The 19823-nt window shown below is 48.3% G+C and overlaps 1 protein-coding gene across 1 annotated transcript; it reads right to left on the bottom strand.

The window, feature by feature from the left end:
- Positions 1–1875: 1875 nt before the first annotated feature.
- On the bottom strand, positions 1876–18824 carry ENDOD1 (endonuclease domain containing 1). The gene is made up of 2 exons (XM_081002209.1): positions 17930–18824; positions 1876–5832 (listed from the first exon to the last, which is right to left on the bottom strand). Exons 1-2 carry the CDS (start codon positions 18245–18247, stop codon positions 4705–4707), a joined length of 1446 nt encoding a protein of 481 aa, XP_080858335.1. The 5' UTR covers positions 18248–18824; the 3' UTR covers positions 1876–4704.
- Positions 18825–19823: the final 999 nt, after the last annotated feature.

Below are 19823 nucleotides of genomic sequence, written 5' to 3'. Positions count from 1 at the left end.
CTTTTGAAATTAATTTTATATATGGATTTGAGAACCGTCGCGCTGGATCAGAGCAAAGGTCCATATAGTCATGAGAACACGAGAAAAGCCTCGCAGGATCAGCCCAAAGGCCCATCTAACACACCATCCTATTCTCAAAGTGGTCAACCAGACAGGAAGCCCGCAAGCAGGCCATGACTGTAAAAGAATTGCTCCCATTAATGCTTTATCAGAGGCATGCAGCCCCTAAAAGTGAAAGTAGAACATAGCCATCAGGACTCGTAGCTACTGCTAGCCTTATCCCCCATGAATTTGTCCAGTTCTCTTTTTAAAGCCATCCAAATTGGGGGCCATCATCACTACCTCTGATCCGGAGCAAATTCCATAGCTTTTATTATGCACGGTGCAAAGTAGTACTTTCTTTTGTCCTGAATTTTCCAACATTCAGCTGCATTAGATGTTCACAGGTTCTAGCCTTAGGAGGAAAACTGGAGTGTGCCTGATTTCACACATAAAAATTCAGTATTAAAACCCAGCTTTCCTCTCTCCAAGCAGGAAGCCAGTTGTGTGACATGAGAGGCTCAAAGGCAAGGTGTGGTGCAAGAGAGCCATCTACCCTTTTTGCCCCCCCCCCCATTTGTGAATTAAAGGTAAACTGCCTCTAATCATGGAGGTTTTGTGCGGCTTGTCGTGACTAATAGCCATTAATAAGGCACATCTTCCATGGGTCTTATCTTTCTTTTAAAAGATTCTGGCCACCATCACGTATTGTGGTAATGAGTTTGTGTAAATCCCATGCACCTGGTGTGTAGAAGTACTTCTTTTGCCCTGAAACTTATCTCCACACAGCTTAATTAGAATGTACCGTATTTTTTGCTCTATAAGACTCACTTTTTCCCTCCTAAAAAAGTAAGGGGAAATGTGTGTGCGTCTTATGGAGCGAATGCAGGCTGCGCAGCTATCCCAGAAGCCAGAACAGCAAAAGGGATTGCTGCTTTCACTGCGCAGTGATCCCTCTTGCTGTTCTGGCTTCTGAGATTCAGAATATATTTTTTCTTGTTTTCCTCCTCCAAAAACTAGGTGCGTCTTGTGGTCTGGTGCGTCTTACGGAGCGAAAAATACGGTAATTAGCTTTCCAGAACTATCTTCCTAATGTTTCAACTTCTTGCTGTTACACGCTTAAAAAAAACCAAAATACACAGCTAACTTGATGTGTTTTGCCATGCCTACACCTTTCAAAAAGAGGGATTCCACATTTTAATCCATGGGGTGTGATTAAAAATCCTTAACTTCAGCTGGATCGTGCCCATTATTCCCAGGAACCACAGTCGCTCCAAACCAAGGACTCAAACCAGCCAGTTAAAAGGAGATAGTTGCCTGTTTAACCTGATCTGAACACAAGGGGGCACTAAATGCTGCAAATACCGGTACACTTCTTCCTGGTGTTGCTTGTACCAGATAATTATTTGTCTGTAACTTAGCAGCTTAAACATGGAGGCATGACCTGATGCAGAATGTGACCGTTCATAAGAGCACTCATCATAGCATTTTCTCTTCCTCTCCCTGGTCCCCAATTGGGTCCACTTATTTTGCAAACTAGAAGAAGTTTCCCTGGTGGCTCTTTTTGTGGACAAATTAGGGAAAGATGGATCCTATTGGTGGTTGTCAGCCATGCCACCTTTTAAGACTGAGATGGGGAAACTGGCTTTCCAGTTGAGCTCCAGCTCCCAGCTGCCCCAGCCAGTGCGGCCAATGGGCATGGGTGATGGAAGCTGCTTTTGGGCTATGCGTTGGCAGAGGGTTCTTAAGCACAGAACTGCTACCTTTCTTCTGCTGACACCATAGTATGTGGCAAGGGATAAATTAAATAATAAAGATTGCTGTGAGAAGCCTCACTCTATAGAGCTAGTTAAAATACTATTTATTCACTTAGGTGGTGTTTCTATACCGCTCTCCATGTGAAACGTCTTGAGAGTGGCAAACAAAATCAGAAATAAAGGTTAGCAATAAATACATGAAACCAAAAATCCAATGTATAACAGCAGCAGAGATCAAAGCAGAGAACCAGATTAAAACTCGGTAACTTCAAAAGGCTGGGCAAATAGAAATATCCTCTCCAGGAACACAGAAGATATATGGGTTGGTGCCCTGCCAGTTGCCATGGGGAAAGCATTCCCGAGCTGAGCAGCTTCGTAGAGGGGGAAGTGGTCCTTAAGTTAAACTTGTCTCAAGCCTTTTAAAGGCTTTTTAAAGATTAAAATCGACCAGGAGCCTCATGGCTAGTTCTTAAAACGAAAACAAAAAAACTGGTGAGGTGCTCCTTACATCTAGCCACAGATAAGAAGTCTAGCTGCCTCGTTTTTCACTAAAACGGCCTAAACTGTCTTCTAGGGCAGAGCCATGTCCATTGTGTTACAACAATCCAATTCAGAAGTTAATCTAATCTAAGCACAGGTTTGAAACCCAGACCTGCCCTAGAAGCAAAAGCCAGTAGGCCTCAAACACTCTGAAAAGAACAGAGCATAGAATAGATACTGCACTACGGCCACATTCACACCATGTAAACAGTTGTGGCTTGCCTCAGAGAATTCTGGGAGGAGGAGTTAAACGTGCTGAAAGTTCTTAGGAGACCCGTAGTTCCCCTCCCAGAGCTACAATTCCCAGTTTTCCACGAACAGGGATTGATAATTGTAGTTCTGGGAGGAAGGAAGGCTAAACAATTCTTGGCACCCTTAACAAACTGCTCCCAGAATCCTTTGAGGCAACCCATTACTGTTTCAAGAGGTATTGTAGTGCCTTAATTGGATCGTGTGAATGTATGCATAGTGCTTGCAAGATTACATTATGCCTTTACCTTACACACCTTCCTGTCAACATAATTATTTTCCATATTGTGGATGGAGGGGCTTGAGGTTGCCTAGTTTAGTTCATCGCAGAGATGAAATTCAACTGGCAACTTCCCAGTCCATTACTCCGTTTCTTAAACAGATATTCTACACCAGTATTGACCAGGTTCAACTAACCAACGACACTAGCAGAACCTCACACAAGGGCTCCCACTAGTGCAACAAGGCTTGCCCCCTTTCTCTCCTCCCCCCCGTGCCCCCTGAAATTGGCTTGAGGGGGTTGGAAGAACCCCAGAACAGCACACAAGGGGAGAGGATGGGAGATTGCTCCATCAGCGCTAGATTGAATTCCTCCCTGTAGGAACTCATTCTTCTACCTTCAAGGGACAGCAGCGGATGACTTGCTAGCTGAAATGCTCTATGTGAGTCATTTTGGACTCACAGCTGTCCATGGAGGCGCAGCGGTCAATTCTGTGTCCAGGGCAGCTGTCTACCAGCTCCATCTGGTACGCAGGCTGAGATCCTACCTGTCCGTGGACTGTCTTGCCAGAGTGGTGCATGCTCTAGTTATCTCCCGCTTGCGCTCTATGTGGGGCTACCTTTGAAGGTGACCTGGAAACTGCAACTAATCCAGAATGCGGCAGCTAGACTGGTGACTGGGAGTGGCCGCCAAGACCATATAACAGGGGTCCTGAAAGACCTACATTGGTTCCCAGTATGTTTCCGAGCACAATTCAAAGTGCTGCTGCTGACCTTTAAAGCCCTAAACGGCCTCAGCCCAGTATACCTGAAGGAGCGTCTCCACCCCCATTGTTCAGCCCAGACACTGAGGTCCAATGCCGAGGGCCTTCTGGCGGTTCCCTCACTGCAAGAAGTGAAGTTACAGGGAACCAGGCAGAGGGCCTCCTTGGTAGTGGCGCCCACCCTGTGGAACGACCTCCCATCAGACGTCAAGGAAATAAACAACTATCTGACTTTTAGAAGACATCTGAAGGCAGCCCTGTTTAGGGAAGTTTTTAATGTTTGACGTTTTATTGTATTTTTAATACTTTGTTGGAAGCTGCCTAGAGTGGCTGGGGAAACCCAGCCAGATGGGCAGGGTATTCTTATTGTTATTGTTATTATTATTATTTGCCTGAGGAGTGGGGGGAAGGAGGAACTAGTGCAAAAAAGTGCAAAAATAATTCTTACAATGAGTCACAGCACTGGCCACCCAAATGCTGTATCCTTTGCTTGATGGGCTCAACTGGGGTTTTCCAGCCCAGTTCTCTATTTTAACCGGAGGTGTCAAAGATTGAATGTGGGACCCTCAACATTCCAAGGATGCTCTCTTATTATTGAGTTAAAGCCTAAACCAAAAAGGGAAATTTTGAAAGCGACTCTCCTCTCCATGGATAATTCTTGACTTGGGAAAATGATTTCTTCAAAATCTCTAAAAACCCCTTCCCCCCAGTAAGGTTCTCTGCTTATGCTGCAAACTTACTACAAAGAGAAGTATTTTGGCAGGTTCAGTCACTGCAGAGGATTCTGTATCCACCATTTTCATATATTCTAGTAGAGAGGATGAAGGTTTCTCTCCTGTTCAGAACTTTTCCTGGTTCTCAAAAGACTTGACATGAGACGGAAAGGTCAACCAGCCACCCAAAGTGCAACATTTTACAATAAGTGAACATTTAATTTTGCCATAAAATGCCCCTTTGGGAGGGGAAGGGGGCATGAAGCTCACCCATGTTACCAGAACATCGGTTCATTACTGTTAATGTCATCACAAATAAATACTTTATAGGAACAGCAGGAGATTAGCAACATATCGGAAAGTATTGCTTTGGGTTTCTTTCCCCAGAGTTCTTCATAGCCATTTGCTCTCTCACACCGCTTTTCAGGCATCGTAAATCTTAGGAAGGAACCTTTTGGCTAAATGCGAAACGATGTAATTTAGGCCAGTCACAATGCTTGTCGTGGCATCAATTGCCAGTAAGAATAATCCACCAATACCTGAGGCGATATCTCGGAGGACTGTAGGGATGGCACCCAGGGTGTAGAAAGGGAAGGACACGATGTCTAGTATCACGTTCACAGGGATGCTGAGAATCTTGTATGTAACCATCAGGACACTGTAGATGTTTTTGGCAATGCCGTTCAGGATGCTGACGCCCACGCGAGCCACGTCAACAAAGACATTCAGCAGCGCTGTGGCAATTCCTTTGATGAAGGTGAATACCCCTCCGACAATTGTCTGGATGAGGCGCCACAGGAGAGAGAAGGTGTATTTCACAATATGGCCAACCAGGTAGACAACCAATTTCAGCAGTTTGAAGATAGGTGTAACGATGAAATAAAACAACTTCTTCAGAAAGCCACTCTCCTCCTTTGGCTGTGTGCCGGTGTGCTGGCCTGTGGTGGACTTCTTCGCTTGTGGCACCGGTTCCTTAGCTCGGACGTGTTTCACGGCATGGTGGACCTCCTCCAGTTTCTTGGGGTCGTGTCTGTCTTGGCCGCAGTGGTTCTTAAACAGCTGAGCTCCTGCGTGGAGCGTCTTCTCAAGGGCTTCCACAGTGAGGTCTTCTAGGCGATTCTCAGCAGTTGCCTGCTTAATAAATCCCAAAGACCAGGTCTTGGAGCCATCATCGCAGCAGGCGGCCAGCCAGAGAGACTCGGGGACAGAGACTTTGTCCTTCACTTTGAGGGTGGAAGGAATTGCTCCAGAAACAAGATAGAGACCCTTCCCATTGTCACAGTGTGGAGCCAAGGCCTCGCCTACCAGGCTCTCAATCTCCCAGTGCCATATCTCATGGAGAGGTGGGGTCAATGGCACCGCATTGGTCAGTGTGTAGGTGGCTATCTCGTGGTCGCCATTATGAAGAGAACTAGGGTTTAGTTGTCCCCTCTCGTAGCCAGAGTCCACGTAGTCTGCTGTGACGGCCTGCTTGGACCCCAAGTTGTCCACTGAACCTGTGACCTCAACTTCCGGCATCATTCCTTCCAGGCCATTTTCGGGATCATCAATCTGAAATGCGAACAAGAGAAATAATTGGATTTTAGAACAAAGGTCACTCATTAAATTTCTCGGGCCCTATGTGCAATTTCCTGGACAATCCAGATTCTAGAAATCTTAAGACTGTCTAATTTCAAAATTTACATTTTGTCTCAAGCCTTTAAACAAGAACAACGAAAGTTTGTGATTTAAAACTTGCCAGCCATTTCTCTAATTGAGCACAAAACCATACACAGGCCTTCAGCTGGAGTTCAGTGTTTGTGGTATTTCTGAAATCTTGAATGTTAAATTTGTAAAAAAAAAAGTATTAATATTAAAACCTGACATTGAAAAATTAGCAATTCATGTAATGTAACTTTATGGTTCAAAAACGTTTTCATCACCATCCAAAGTTCCATAAATCTCAATACTGGATCATGGGGGTAGCCGGGGGGGGGGACAGCAGACAGCTGCCCCCCCATCAAGTAAATAAATAAAAATACTTAGCTGACAAATGCGTCACAGATAGCTCAGTTCTGCTCCCCTAACATAAATCCTGCCTCCCACAACATAAATCCTGGCTACGTCCATGCCCTGGATTGCATCCAACTAATTGCTACTCAGAGTAGACCCATTGAAATTAATGTATGTTTACTTCAATGGGTTTACTCTGAGTAGGACTACCATTAGCGCCAACCCATCATATTTAAAAGACACACTGGTAATTACTGCTGTCTCCAAATTACAGAGATTAAATTACAGAGATTGTACACAACATTTATTAATAAAACCTCTGTATGTTGATACAGTCAACAGTATCCCCAGTAACACTGCTACCTTTTAATATGAGACCTATTCCTCACTTTTCCTTCAGGGCTTCCTGGCCCTTTGCATCTCTATTCCTAGATTCTCCTGCAAAACCACACCTCTTGCAAGGTTGTTACAAACAAAGTTATTACAATTCCAGCCAAACTGGCAGTTCTCCCTTCCCTTACAGAAGCTGATCTACAAACATCCTGACAACCTCATTTCATTGAACAGTTGGAATATCTGTAAGCAGCATTCCATGCCAACTTGGCCAATCAGTGCCTTTGCCACAAGCAATGTACAATTTTGAACAGGTGGACACGCCTCTTACATTACACAGCTTTTTGCCAGCTTCAGATTATTACATAGGTTGAGTATGCATTTCTCCTGAGTCACCTAAAGGAATGTGCCTGTTCCAGAGGTCTATAGTAGCAGAGTGACCACTAGGATGACCTTTTCCAAATGACACTGTTAACAGCTTGTGTGTGTGATGCAGAGATTGCATCAGAACCAGCTTATAGAACAACTCAATTACGCATACAAATGAATGGAATGTCAGGGAGTCAATGTGAATCATGGCCAGTCGGCCTCCATCCTTAGAGCCATTCCTGGAATGTGCATCATCTAGCCTTGTACTTCATAGCTCACCTGGTACCCAGAGGCAATCAGAGATTCCATACAGGTGAGTGAGTGGTTTGGTAGAGGAAGTATGGGTCCATCTCTTGCCCACTCTCTCATTTGCTAGTCCACCTGGCTTCCATGCAAGCCTTGAAGGTAGAAGAGCCCTTTCCTCTGTGGCCACCATGGAAGCCAAACCGGCTGGCAGAGGAGAAACAAATCATTCTACCCATCCCACCAGTTTGGTTGGTAGAAGTCAATTTTCTTTTTTTAAACTGCCCTGCAAGTAGCCCAAATTCTCATGAGGACTATGGAGGAGGGGACTTCCTTTTGTTACAACCAAAGATGCAAACGAGTAGCTTCTTAGTTGGCTGGTAAAAAGAAGAAGCAGGCTAGTAACGTCTGTGGGCTTACAGTGGTGCCCCGCAAGACGAATGCCTCGCAAGACGAAAAACTCGCTAGACGAAAGGGTTTTGCGGTTTTTGAGCTGCTTCGCAAGACGAATTTCCCTATGGGCTTGCTTCGCAAGACGAAAACGTCTTGCAAGTTTGTTTCCTTTTTCTTAACACCGTTAATACAGTTGCGACTTGACTTCGAGGAGCAACTCATAGAACGCGGTGTGGTAGCCTTTTTTGAGGTTTTTGATGATTTTTGAAGCTTTTCCAAAACTTTTCCGACACCGTGCTTCGCAAGACGAAAAATTCGCTAGACGAAAAAACTCGCGGAACGAATTAATTTCGTCTTGCGAGGCACCACTGTATTTGCAAGGCTGTCATAGTCCTTCTGATGCTACTGTGTAATTTCTAAGCAGACAAGGACTGGGGCTCCAGCCATCCTGCAAGCAATAGTCTCTCCACCCTGTCCTTAACTCCAGATCTTTGGCTGGCTGGCTGGGAGTTGTTGAGTCTCTAGGATGAGGATGGGGTGGGGTAACTTCTGACCTTCCAGATGTTACCGACTTCAAATTCCATCACCCCGGCCATTGCCCATGCTGGCTGGGGCTGATGGGTTGTTGGTGGCCACTGGGATATCTTGTAGTGAATTCTGTAGTTTAACTATGTGCTCTGCAAAAGAGGCACCTCCTTTTGCCTGTCCTCCTGAACCCCCAATACTCAACTTCATTGAGTATCAACCCTCTCTCTATCTGCTTCATCCACTCCTCCAGTCTCTTACTGCTTTACGTATTCCAGGAGAGCGCATGGCTGTTCCTTGTCTCCAGTGCTGATTCCTAGCTCAAAAACCAAGCCCTGTCTGCTGCTAATCAGGTTAGCTCCTCTTATATTTAACAGGCGGAAGCATCCCCCTGCGCTGTGTTGCCTGCAATTACAGAAGCATCTGGACAATGTTCTTCCCTTCTTCTCTTCCTAATGAGGGAGCAGGAGCTGTTTATGCCGTGAAGGATGGCTCCCGACTGCTGCAGTTGCTTAACAACTGGTTAGCTGTGCTGCGGTTGCCTAGCAACCACCCGGTCCTCACCCACATCCCTCCTCTCTTTCTCCAGCTCCTGTAAAGAGGACGACACTAAGCTTGATAATGATGGGTACCAGCTTGCTGCAGTGGGAGAATGCTTCTCAGCACCCAGACCACCACCGCCCATGCAAAAGCACGCACAGCCCCCCAGCCATGGCTACTAGCCCAAACAGGAGTTGGATGAGCCTCTTCTGTTTTACTAATTACATTTATATCACACTTGTTTTCCCATCAATGAGCCCTGTGGTTCCCAAGTGGGCACTCATCCAGGCCCTGACTAGATCCAGACCTCCTTCACTTCAGCCTTTCAGACACAGCCTGCGGCTACTTGTCAAAACGGGAGGGAGGGGAACCTGGGAAGACCACACTACCGTTATTTTAGGCTCCATGTGCACTAGACATTTAAAGCAGCGTCATACCACTTTAAGCAGTCACTGGTTCCCTCAAAGGATCATGGGAAGTGCAGTTCGTTAAGGGTGCCGAGAGTTTTCGGGAAACACCTATTTCCCGCACAGAGCTACAATAGCCGGAGCGGTTTAACAATCAAGCTCTCCTTCCCAGGGAACTCTAGGAATTGTAGCTCTGTGAGGGAAATAGGGGTCTCTTGGAGGGGGCTACATTTGGCCCTGAATATTACTATTGGAACAGAAGCGTAGGGTAGAAATTATCTTAAGAAAGAAACACGCATTCTTGCTGCCAAAATGGAATCCAATGGAATCTTGCTGCCAAAATGGAATCTTTGGGTACCACCATTTTCTCCTACTGTATTGGGGCTGTGTACCTGTGTCCACTGTTTGCTAGTTTTATACTCATTCACTTTTATCAGCCAAACAACATCCTGCGATCATTCTCAAATTGCAGCCTATGTATTAGGTTTCGGATAAGTGATCCAAAGTTTTCTTCATGTAACTAAATACTTGGAACAAGGAAAATGGGACAGCAACTGCTATTTACTACTGATACTGTATATTGCTGCCAACTTTATCTCAGCCCCCTGCCCAACTCAGTCAGAAACGCAGGTACGTGTTCTTCCCTCTTTAGAGATGTGAAGCTGAGGGAAAACGGTTATTGATCTGCAGCCAAACACTGAGGTCAGAGGTTTAACCAGAGTCTGTTCTCCAAATCCAGTGCTTTGTCCACTGGGACACTTGGAAAGCGACGTCACCAAAATCAGCTTTCCCCAACCTGTTGCTCTCCTGGTTTTCAGACTACAATTCCTGTCAGCCCCTGCCAACACACTGGGGTTGATGAGAGTTGCAGTCCCAGATACCTAGAGGGCAACTGGTTAGGGAAGACTAACCAAAATCATAGTTTGGAGCCACTGTGCTTCACCAGAGATTGTTGGAGGGGGTGAAATGGGTTAAGCAGCTGGAGAAAGAGAATCTCCTGGTCAGTCAGAGGGGAATGGGAAGTTAGGTGCTGAACAGTAGGAGGAAATTCAATGTAGAGGAATATTTAGGATTCCAAAAGGAAGAGGCAATGTACTGAGAGGCTGGGACTAGGGAGGAGTTGACAAAACACAGAACTAACCCCTCTCAACCCAAGCTGAATTCCTGCAGCTTAAATAGCTGCATGCATGGCTGACATTCCACACGTTAAGCCTTTCCCCCATCACATCATCCTGACACAGGAAAAAACTTTACCTGCTGAACCCATGCCTGCTGGTGCTGAAAGAGCCTGAGAGAGAGAAAAAGTGGCCCAGTCGTGCATAGGCACAGACTACAGTGATAGGGGAAGAAAGGTAAGACCATGACATGAGCCTGCTTCAGACCAAATTTCCTTCCAGCTCCATATTCTGCTTCCGGTTCTGTCCGCGGAGGCAGAAGCACCCAGGAAGGCCACAAATAAGGCATGAGGTAGTGAATGCCACTCCCTCTCAATTCGTTCCTAGCACCTGATATTCTCAGGTAGCTGCCACTCTGCAGAGAGGCTCAGCTTAGCTATCACAGTGGTTTCTAGACTTATCCTCTATGAAACAGCCTAATACAGTGGTACCTTGGGTTAAAGAGGCTTCAGATTACAGACTCCGCTAACCCAGAAATAGTACCTCAGGTTAAGAACTTTACCTCAGGATGACAACAGAAATCAGGTGACGGTAGCAGGAAGCCCCATTAGCTAAAGTGGTACCTCAGGTTAAGAACAGTTTCAGGTTAAGAACGGACCTCCAGAACGAATTAAGTTCTTAACCACTGTACATAACACACACAGAGCTAAGCTATTGCCCACGATCCTGGATAAAAACATTCTTTAGCAACAATGTGTGTACACATGGACGTGGGTAGCTGAACAGGAGCATAGGCAAGGACATCTTATCTTGTGCCACTGCTGTTGCGCTAGCAGATGTTGCCCTTTTGTCTGCAGCTTCCTGCCCTTTTCGTCTTGAACACACGGCTATTAAAAATTTATGTCCATTACTCTCGCTGGTATTTAGAAAGGCTATTTGGTATTTCAAGGGCTGGGGTAGAGCATGTGCTTTGCCTCCTTGCCTGTAATCTGATGCGGGTCCCCAGCACTTAAAGCCTCTGCAATCTCACGGAGCAGATGTCCTGACTGTGTCACTCACCCCAGCTCTGGGGCTACTTCTGCACCCGGCATTGTCATGCAGTTCCTCAGGTAGAACGGGTCCAGAACACATCCCACGGCACTCCTTTGTATCCTCCCTGATCAGATCAGACCAGTACCTGGCAGCTAGGGGTGGGATCTGATGCACTTTGTGTTTAAATGCAAACTTATCTAAATTTGCACTTTTCAGAATAATGCACGGACCAAGAAAGCACAGCCAACTTCCAAATTTCACGTTTCCCCAAATTTGCTGTGCAGTTCTCTAGTCTAGGTAAGCAATGAGAGGCACACATAAAGGTAAAATGTGCGTATAAACACATGAAAATATACCCCCAAAAATGTTATATTAGGGGAAATGGCTTTGCAATTTTTGAATTTCCATTTATTTATTTCATAAAATGTATACACCGCTTGGTTGCGGAAAACCTCAAAGCGGCTTGCAAAAGAGGAAACTACTAGTAAAGTTTTACAACCGTATCTTAAAACGTATAAAATTTAAAATACTAAATACTAAAATGACAAAGTGAGATTGGCACATTCGGCCATCCCTAGCCGCATCACCATGACAACAACCGCATCACGAATGATTGGCGACACTTTTCCGTGTGGGGAAGTCTTCTCAACTTGGAATGTGAATGCCCAAGTGCAAAGCCTCACTCAGGCCTGTTTCAGACATGCCTATGTTTCCTTGCACTTAATTGCTCCATGCTTGGAGCCAGTTCCCACCCTACCCTTGAATGCTCCACTGTCTGCTGAATGTGTGATCTGCCTCCACTGAGAAGCACCGGCTTTCAGGGGAGAGTACGAAAGCACTGTCCACTGCTTTTAGACATGCAAGCCACCCATCTGACACTGCAGTTATCAAGCGACGGGTGTTGCGTGCGTGTACCAGGCCACTGCCATCCAGTTTGACAGGCGGTTTGCAGCAATCTGCTCTCTCCCAGTCTGAAGCAGAAAATGCAAAAGAATGCAAGTTCAGGAACTGAAGAAAAGAGCAACCAGTCTCTTCTGCAAACACACCCTCCCCGCAACCTTGGGTTTCAGCTGTGCCCTGCACCACAGCCAACGTTTCTTATTTCAAAATACTGTATTGTTTTCTGGCAACCTTGCCAGACACACCTTCCCCCCTGGGCTAGCTGGCTGAAAGCTCTCTGCACATTCCTCTACCACTCCCCGAAGGACTGAGGAAGTGGAGAATGCCTCTTAAGAACATGAGGAGAGCCCTACTAGTTCAGGTCAAAAGTCCATCGAGTCCAGCATCCTGATGTCTCTGGGAATCCCACAAAGAGAACCTGGGTGCAACAAAAGTCTTTCCTACCTGGGACTGCCAGCAACCAGTGTTCAAAGACATGCCACCTCTGGCAGTGTAGAAAGAACACAGCCATATAGTAACTGTTGATAGCCTAATTCTCCATTATCTAATCCAGGGTTTCCCTAGCTGTATGGGGACTACAATTCCCATCATCCCTCACCAACAGTCCTGCTAGCTAGGGACGATGGGAGTTGTAGTCCAAAAAAACCAGCTGCAGACCCAAGTTTGGGAAACCCCAATCTAATCCTTTTTTCCCAAGCCATCCAATTTTGTGGCGATTGCTGCCTCCTGCGAGAGAAAACTCCACCGTTCAATGGCGCACTGTATGGAGCAGCATTTTCTCGCGCCTGTCCCGAATCTTCCAACAGAGTCAATTTTGCTGGATGCCCCCAAGTTTTAGGGAGGAGAAACTTCTCCCTGCCCAGTTTTGCGGCACCAGCTCCAAGCTAAAAAGCCTCTTCCCTCCTGTGGTGAGATAATTGGCCCACAGCTGACAACCCTGGGAGAACCAGGCTGACAGTGACATCAGTGGGGGAGAAAGGCTCTGTGGCTGGCATGCCAGTTTTGTATCTCGGGCGTTTTGCTTCCTCAAGGTCCCAAGAGGAAAGCAGTATCTGTCTCTGAATGTTGCTGATGCTTCCCTTTACAGCTCCTAAGATTAGAGTGGTAACAAGCCCTTCTCCCCCCTTGGGGCTAGCAGGAAGTGCCTTGCATGTCCCTGCAGCTGAAAGGGCGATCCTTGCAGAGCATCAGCTGGCAAGGCGCATGCCTAAAAGCATCACTGCCAAACAGGCTAATGGCCTCCACAGACAATGCCCCTCTTGAAGCCTCTGCAGACGGCTCTGTTGCCGATGAGCAGGGGGGCCATGACAATGGGATGCGTTTGTGTGCAAAGAATAGCTAGCGACCGCCCACCCCTCTTGCCTTTTTCCTTCCCTATTCATTTTTGGAGTCAAGCCTCTGTCTGTTTGGAGAAGACTATTTGTGTACCGCAGGGGTCAGGGCAGAGGTTGGCACCATTCTTGGCTCCCTCGGGAGACAGCCTCCGACTCCTTCCTGTGGGAACCACAGTCATGGCCAGAGGTCCTCCAAGAAATCAGCAACGATAGACGCTCTTTCCCGGAAGGACAAACTGCGCACACCCCTATTTTGTCCTCAAAAGGGATATTGGGAAAGGTTCAGAAGAGGGCAACCAAAACGGTCAAGGGGTTGGAGAAGCTCCCCAAGGAGGAAAGGTCACAGTATTTTTAGTTTTGGGGGGGAGCCAGATAAAGGGGCGAAGGCATGGTGGATGGGGATGGAGAGAAAGTCGGTGGATCTCCCTAATAACACTAAAACTCGGGGCCATTCAATGAAGACGAATGTTGGAAGATTCAGGAGAGACAAAAGAAAGCAGTTTCTTCATGCAACGTAGAGTTAAAACAAGGGGATTCACTCCCGCAAGGTGTTGCAAAAGCCACCAAGCTGCTATCTGGAGATTCCAAGGACTGGACCTGGGACTTCATGCATGCAAAAGCATGATTCTCTGCCAGTAAGCTATGAGCCTTCCTCCTGTGTTCCTGCATCCAATGGTTTTCTCAAAGCACAGGAAGTCTTGACAACTACGCATGTGCATCCGTCTTAGCAAGCATGCCCAAGTCGCTGCAGTGCACGCTGCAAGAACAGCCCCACCCATCTCAGTGGCTTGTGCAGTTTTAACCTCTCCTCCACTGAGCCTGGGAACAGGCAACAGCAGCGAGCACAGCTCTGGAGAGGCAGCTAGCAATGTACGGCTGGCTCTGCGCCACAGCTGGCCTGTGGTCCTGCCTACTTTCACCCAGGTGCGCCACAAACTTCTGCAGCCTCTGTCACCTGTTGGCCCCTTGCTGCAGATTGGCTACTCAAACTTTAGGGCACTTGGCTCTGTCCGCAGTACAGTAGCACCTCGGCTTACGTAATGTAACCTTCGGGTTGCGAAAGCGGCAAACCCAGGAGTGTTTCACCACGCACGCATGCGCAGCGCGCTCTACCGTGCACATGCGCAGAAGAGGTCCTTCCAGTTACGGAAGCCTCAGGATCTGACCGGAGCTCCAGAACGGATCCTGTACGCAACTGAAGGTACCACTGTATACATTTAAAGCAGTATTATACCACTTTAAGCAACCATAAAAAAAGGTAAAGGACCCCTGACAGTTAAGTCCAGTCATGAACGACTCTGGGGTTGCGGTGCTCATCTTGCTTTACTGACCGAGGGAGCCGACGTTTGTCCGCAGACGGTTTTTCCAGGTCATGTGGCCAGCATGACTAAGCCGCTTCTGGTGAAACCAGAGCAGCGCACGGAAATGCCATTTACATTCCCGCCAGGGTGGTACCTATTTATCTACTTGCACTTTGATGTGCTTTTGAACTGCTAGGCTGGCAGGAGCTGGGACCGAGCAACGGGAGCTCACCCTGTCGCGGGGATTTAAACAGCTGACCTTCTGATCAGCAAGTCCAAGGTTCAGTGGTTTACACCACAGCGCCACCAGCGTCCCCTTAAGCAACCATAGCTTCCCCCAAAGAATGACTGCAGGTGTCACTGGACCACAACTCCCACCATCCCGATTAATGGCCATGCTGGCTGCTGGGGATGATGGGAGTTGTAGTCTAACAACATCTCGGATGTGCTCCCACCTCTGGTTTAGCTAAGAGTGCCGAGGTTTCTTCTGCCTGTAGACGTGACCCAAAAGGAGGAAACTGAGCTGAACTCTTATTTCCCTCCTGCATAGGTGTGCAGCCGTGTGACAATGCCTCTACTTTTCGATAGTTCTTTGTTGCCTGCCATACAGGTGTTGCAGGTGCAGGAGTCTTGCTGGATGAAGAAAGAAATGTTGACAACCCTGCCAGATGTGAGGGGAAGGTGGAGATCATCCCTAACAACCCTCACCTGGTTTCTTGGGTTTTTGTTAATTATACATATCAGGGAGAAAGAAGCTGTGTTCACCCAGGTGTGTTGTGGGACTATGACTTCTGGACCACTGCTCTTGCTGCTTGGGGCAGATGGGAGTTGTAGTCCAACAACATCTGGAAGGCCAAAGGTCCCCCACATCTGGTTGTGTGTGTATGATGAAGCCAATGTTCTGCTCCTCCTGCCTGCTAAGAGACTCCATCAGTACACTTTCTAATTTCCTTCCTGAGGTAGCTACTTCCCAAAGGGAGGAAATGCAACTTCATAATTAAAAAGAAGGCACAAGTTTGCATCTGCCAATTTACATGAACAGATGCAAATTTAGAAGCAATTGCTTCAGATTAAACAGAAATACAAGGCATCGTTCCACAGTGAGAAAGACTGACCTGTGTGCAGCTGCTCAATTTGCTCTCTGGGTGCTCACGGCTGACGGGCAACTTTGCGGCCTTTTCTAGGCAGCCTACACCCCATAGATATGAAGTTCATATGCCACCACCCCTGGCAAAGAATCCTGAGAACTGTAGCTTACTCCTCACAGTGCTATAACTCCTAGTACACCCATTCCCAGGATTCTCTTTGGGTATTGTATGCAGCCTTGTTCTCCCTTCTTGGGGCTCTTTATCCTTAAGCCAGGATTGGACCCAACAGCCTTTCAAACTGAAAACTGTCATCTGTAAAGTAGGAGCTATAGCTCCCAAGCTTTTGCAGCGGGGTGTTTTTTTTAAATTCCCCTTCCTTGGGGAATCTCAAATAACACCCCAAGGCTTCTGTTTCCCATTCATCCACCTGGCCCAAGCATGTCTTTGCCAGTCTCAGCCTAGATCTCCCTGACAGAGCTATGATCCCCAGAACAGTTTAACAATCAATCCCTCTTCTCAGGGAACTGAGGAATAGGGGCCTCCTGGCAACTCTCAACATCTCCGAGTGCACATTCAAGAGGCCCCTACATGGGTGTAACACGGATGCATTCCTTGGCAAGTCGCACGATGGATCGCTGTCAGAAGCATGGGTCCACTTTAAGATGGAAGAGAGTGCCAGCATGAATGATGAACTGGGAGCCCTGGGTTCAAATCCCCGCTCACGATGCGCAACGAGTGGCTTTTGGGTGACGCTGCCTCTCAACCCAACCAAACTCTCAGGGTTCTTGAGAGTATAAAATGGGATTGCCGTGAATATGTGCTAAATGCGGAGAGGGCCAACGAAAAAGACACTTGGAGCCGCCGCCACCCCATGTGACAATCCTCCCCCTGACATCATTGTGCTCTGAATCTCGCAGCACAAAGTAATGTGCTTTTGGATATGCGCTCGATGCGCAAGGGGAGGAGGAGAACCTTACTGCTGCTGGAATTGGCAGTCGGAGTAGACAGGTGGGGGAGAGAGAAGAGACGAGCCGTCACTCCAGAATGCAGCAAACACTTCCATCAGAAAGATAACACAGGTAAAAAAAGAAGAAGCCAGGATTAATTATAGCTCCCTGTCTGTCCAAGGTGTCCTAGAATACGAAAGAAGGCTCGGAGATCACATCTGAAGCTACGTCTTCCGCACACAAACCCAGCACAACGGTGCCGCACTAGAAGTCTGGCGTCTCAGCCAGCAGAATAATCAAAAGGGAGGAGGCTGGCTTGCTGGCTTACCACATTTTGAAGTAATGGCCGTTGCCTTCTGAAGTGCGAAGGAGGGGAGCTCTCCAAGGCCATTAAATGCCTAGTCTCCAATGACCTAAGTGCACCCTGGCCAGTGATCCCCTCCTGCATCCTCCTTCCCACAGTGGCAAAAAGCAAAGCAGGGAGGCAACAGCTAATCCTCTCTCGTTGTTTCCAACAGCAGGGCTGTCCAGCGGCATCCTCTCCTGCTTTACAGGCTTCCCGCAGGCACCTGTCAAGACCAGGGCGCTGGACCAGGCAGGCCACTGGCCTCATCCAAGTACCAGGCTCTGTTCTGATGCCTAATCCGTTTCTTCCAAGAAGAAGAAGAAAAAGCCATCTCCTCTCCTGGCAGCAAGTTCCAAAGCCAATAGCTTTCATTAAGTAACAATGACGGCAGCAAACAGTTTCACAGCAAGCTGCCCTGACCTGGTGCTTTGCAAAATCCACTCCCCCTACCCCCCCCCCACTTAATCTATTTATTAAATTTGTATACTGCCCTATACCTGTAGATCTCAGGGCAGTTCACAACATAATATCGCAGAATATAAAAAAACCAGAAAACTGGCCAGCTTGCACTGTTCCTATAATCTATTTTAACTGTTTTGAAATATGAATTTTAGCTTGTAACCCAGCCTTGGAGCTGCTGGAGAAGGACAGATATTGTGTTTGTGTGTGTGTGTAATAAATAAAATGTGTGTGTATCGGCCTTCATCCAAAGATCACTGGGCGTTTCACAACATATTGATAGAAATCATCATCAGTAATACCACCCGCCACTTCCCTCCTCACCTGCGGCTCCACCAGCCATCTCTCTTCCCCGCTCTGGCCGCCTCCCGTGTAGAGAAAAGCCGCGTAAAGGGGGATCCTGTCCCGCGTGCTGTAAAGGGTGGCGAAGCGCGGCTCTTGGTTGTATTTCTGGCAGATCTTCACGTGCTGATCCCCGGGCTGCCCCGGGAGCCCCTCGGGGGGCGTCCGCTGGTAGAAGAAGCCGTCGCAGTCTCCGAAGCCCGCGGCTTCTTCTCCTCCCTTGGTGGCCACCACCTCGCCCTGCGCCCAGCCGGCCAAGGCCAGCGCCACGGCCGCGAGGAGAGGCAACGAGGTCCGCATCTTTCCTGCGCAGCGCCGAGGACTGCCTGAAGTTTCTCCCGGGCGAGAAGAGGATGCGATCCGCTTGGCTCTTCTTGGCAGCGGAGGGGAAAGGGCGAGACCAGACGCTGCTGCGACAGAGGCGCGCGGGTGCGGGTGTGTGTGTGCGCGCCTGGGCGCGCGGCGCAGCCTTTAAAGGAGGGAAGTGAAACCCGAAACCGCAGGCAGGCGCGAGGAGGCTTTCCGCGCGCAGCGCCAACACGTGGTGACACGCGCCGCAAAAGCGAAAATGGGCGCTCTGCACGCGCTCAGAGGCGTGCAGGCCGCAGATCGGGAAGAGGGAGGAAGGAAGGGGAGGGGAGGAAGAAAGATCCCGAGTTATTGCCTCCCTTACGTCACTAGATCAGCGCCAGGCTATCTTCCTCTCTTTTTTTGGCTCCGGGCCACGGCTGGTGTCAGGCGGAGGGAGAGGAAGAGATAGGATGGGCGGAGAGAGGACCGCATTGCAGTGGGGATCCCCAGCAGCACGCCTTTCGGGTGGCTCGGCCAGAATCTCCTCCCCGCGCGCCCGTGCAGCACCCTGCCCGCCCGCCCGGCCTGCCACCCACTTAGGGGGAAAGAGAGACGAGGCTGCAGCGGGTCAGTGGCTCCGGCTAAGCCGATCATGGCGCGCTTGCGACGCCCTTCTCCAGCCAGCGGGTCACAGGGAGGGGTTTTTACGCAGCAGCAGCAGCGCGCGGATTTTTGCGCGCAGTGGCTGAGCAGCAAAATCCCCCCCCCCCATCAAAGTCAAGGTGGCCCAAGGCTGGAGAAGGTGCTTTGGCACCCGAGGCAGGAAAATCCCACAGCCAGGAGCCCTTTCCCTTGTCCAGGTTATAAAAGTGCAATAATTATAGTAAAATAAGTAGCAGTTTGCTGCTCTTGCATGAAACCTGAAATCAGCCGCCTGGGGCGACGGCGGAAAAGGATTCTACCAAGGAAGCTGCCTTAAACCGAGTTAGCTGTCTAAGTCCATCAAGCTTTGTAATGTCTACACCAGGGGTAGGCAACCTAAGGCCCGTGGGCCGGATGCGGCCCAATCGCCTTCTGAATCCGGCCCAGGGACGGTCTGGGAATCTGTGTGTTTTGACATGAGTAGAATGTGTCCTTTTATTTAAAATGCATCTCTGGGTTATTTGTGGGGCATAGGAATGAGTTCACCCCCCCCAACATATATATATATAGTCCAGCCCACCACATGGTCTGAGGGATGGTGGACCGGCCCACAGCTGAAAAAGGTTGCTGACCCCTGGTCTACTCTGACAGGCAGCACCTCTCCAAGGTTTCAGGCAGGGATCTCTCCCAGTTCAATCTGGAGGTGGCTAGGATTGAACCTGGGACCTTCTGCTTGCAAAGCATGCAATATATTACTGGGCTGCAAGCCATCCCCCAATATTAGAGCTGGGATTATTTTTTATTTCACTCTGCGCCCTATCCATTATAAACCTCAAAATGTGCTGTGTATGCACCATGCATTTAAAGTGCATCTCCCACCCATCTCCCAGAAAATGTGAACTATAGATTCCTCCTCACCGGAGCTACAATTCCCAGCACCCTT

This window comes from Podarcis pityusensis (assembly GCF_964106645.2).
Source record: "Podarcis pityusensis genome assembly, chromosome: 4".
Classification (NCBI taxonomy): Eukaryota; Metazoa; Chordata; class Lepidosauria; order Squamata; family Lacertidae; genus Podarcis; species Podarcis pityusensis.
This window is presented reverse-complemented; position numbering and strand designations above follow the sequence as displayed.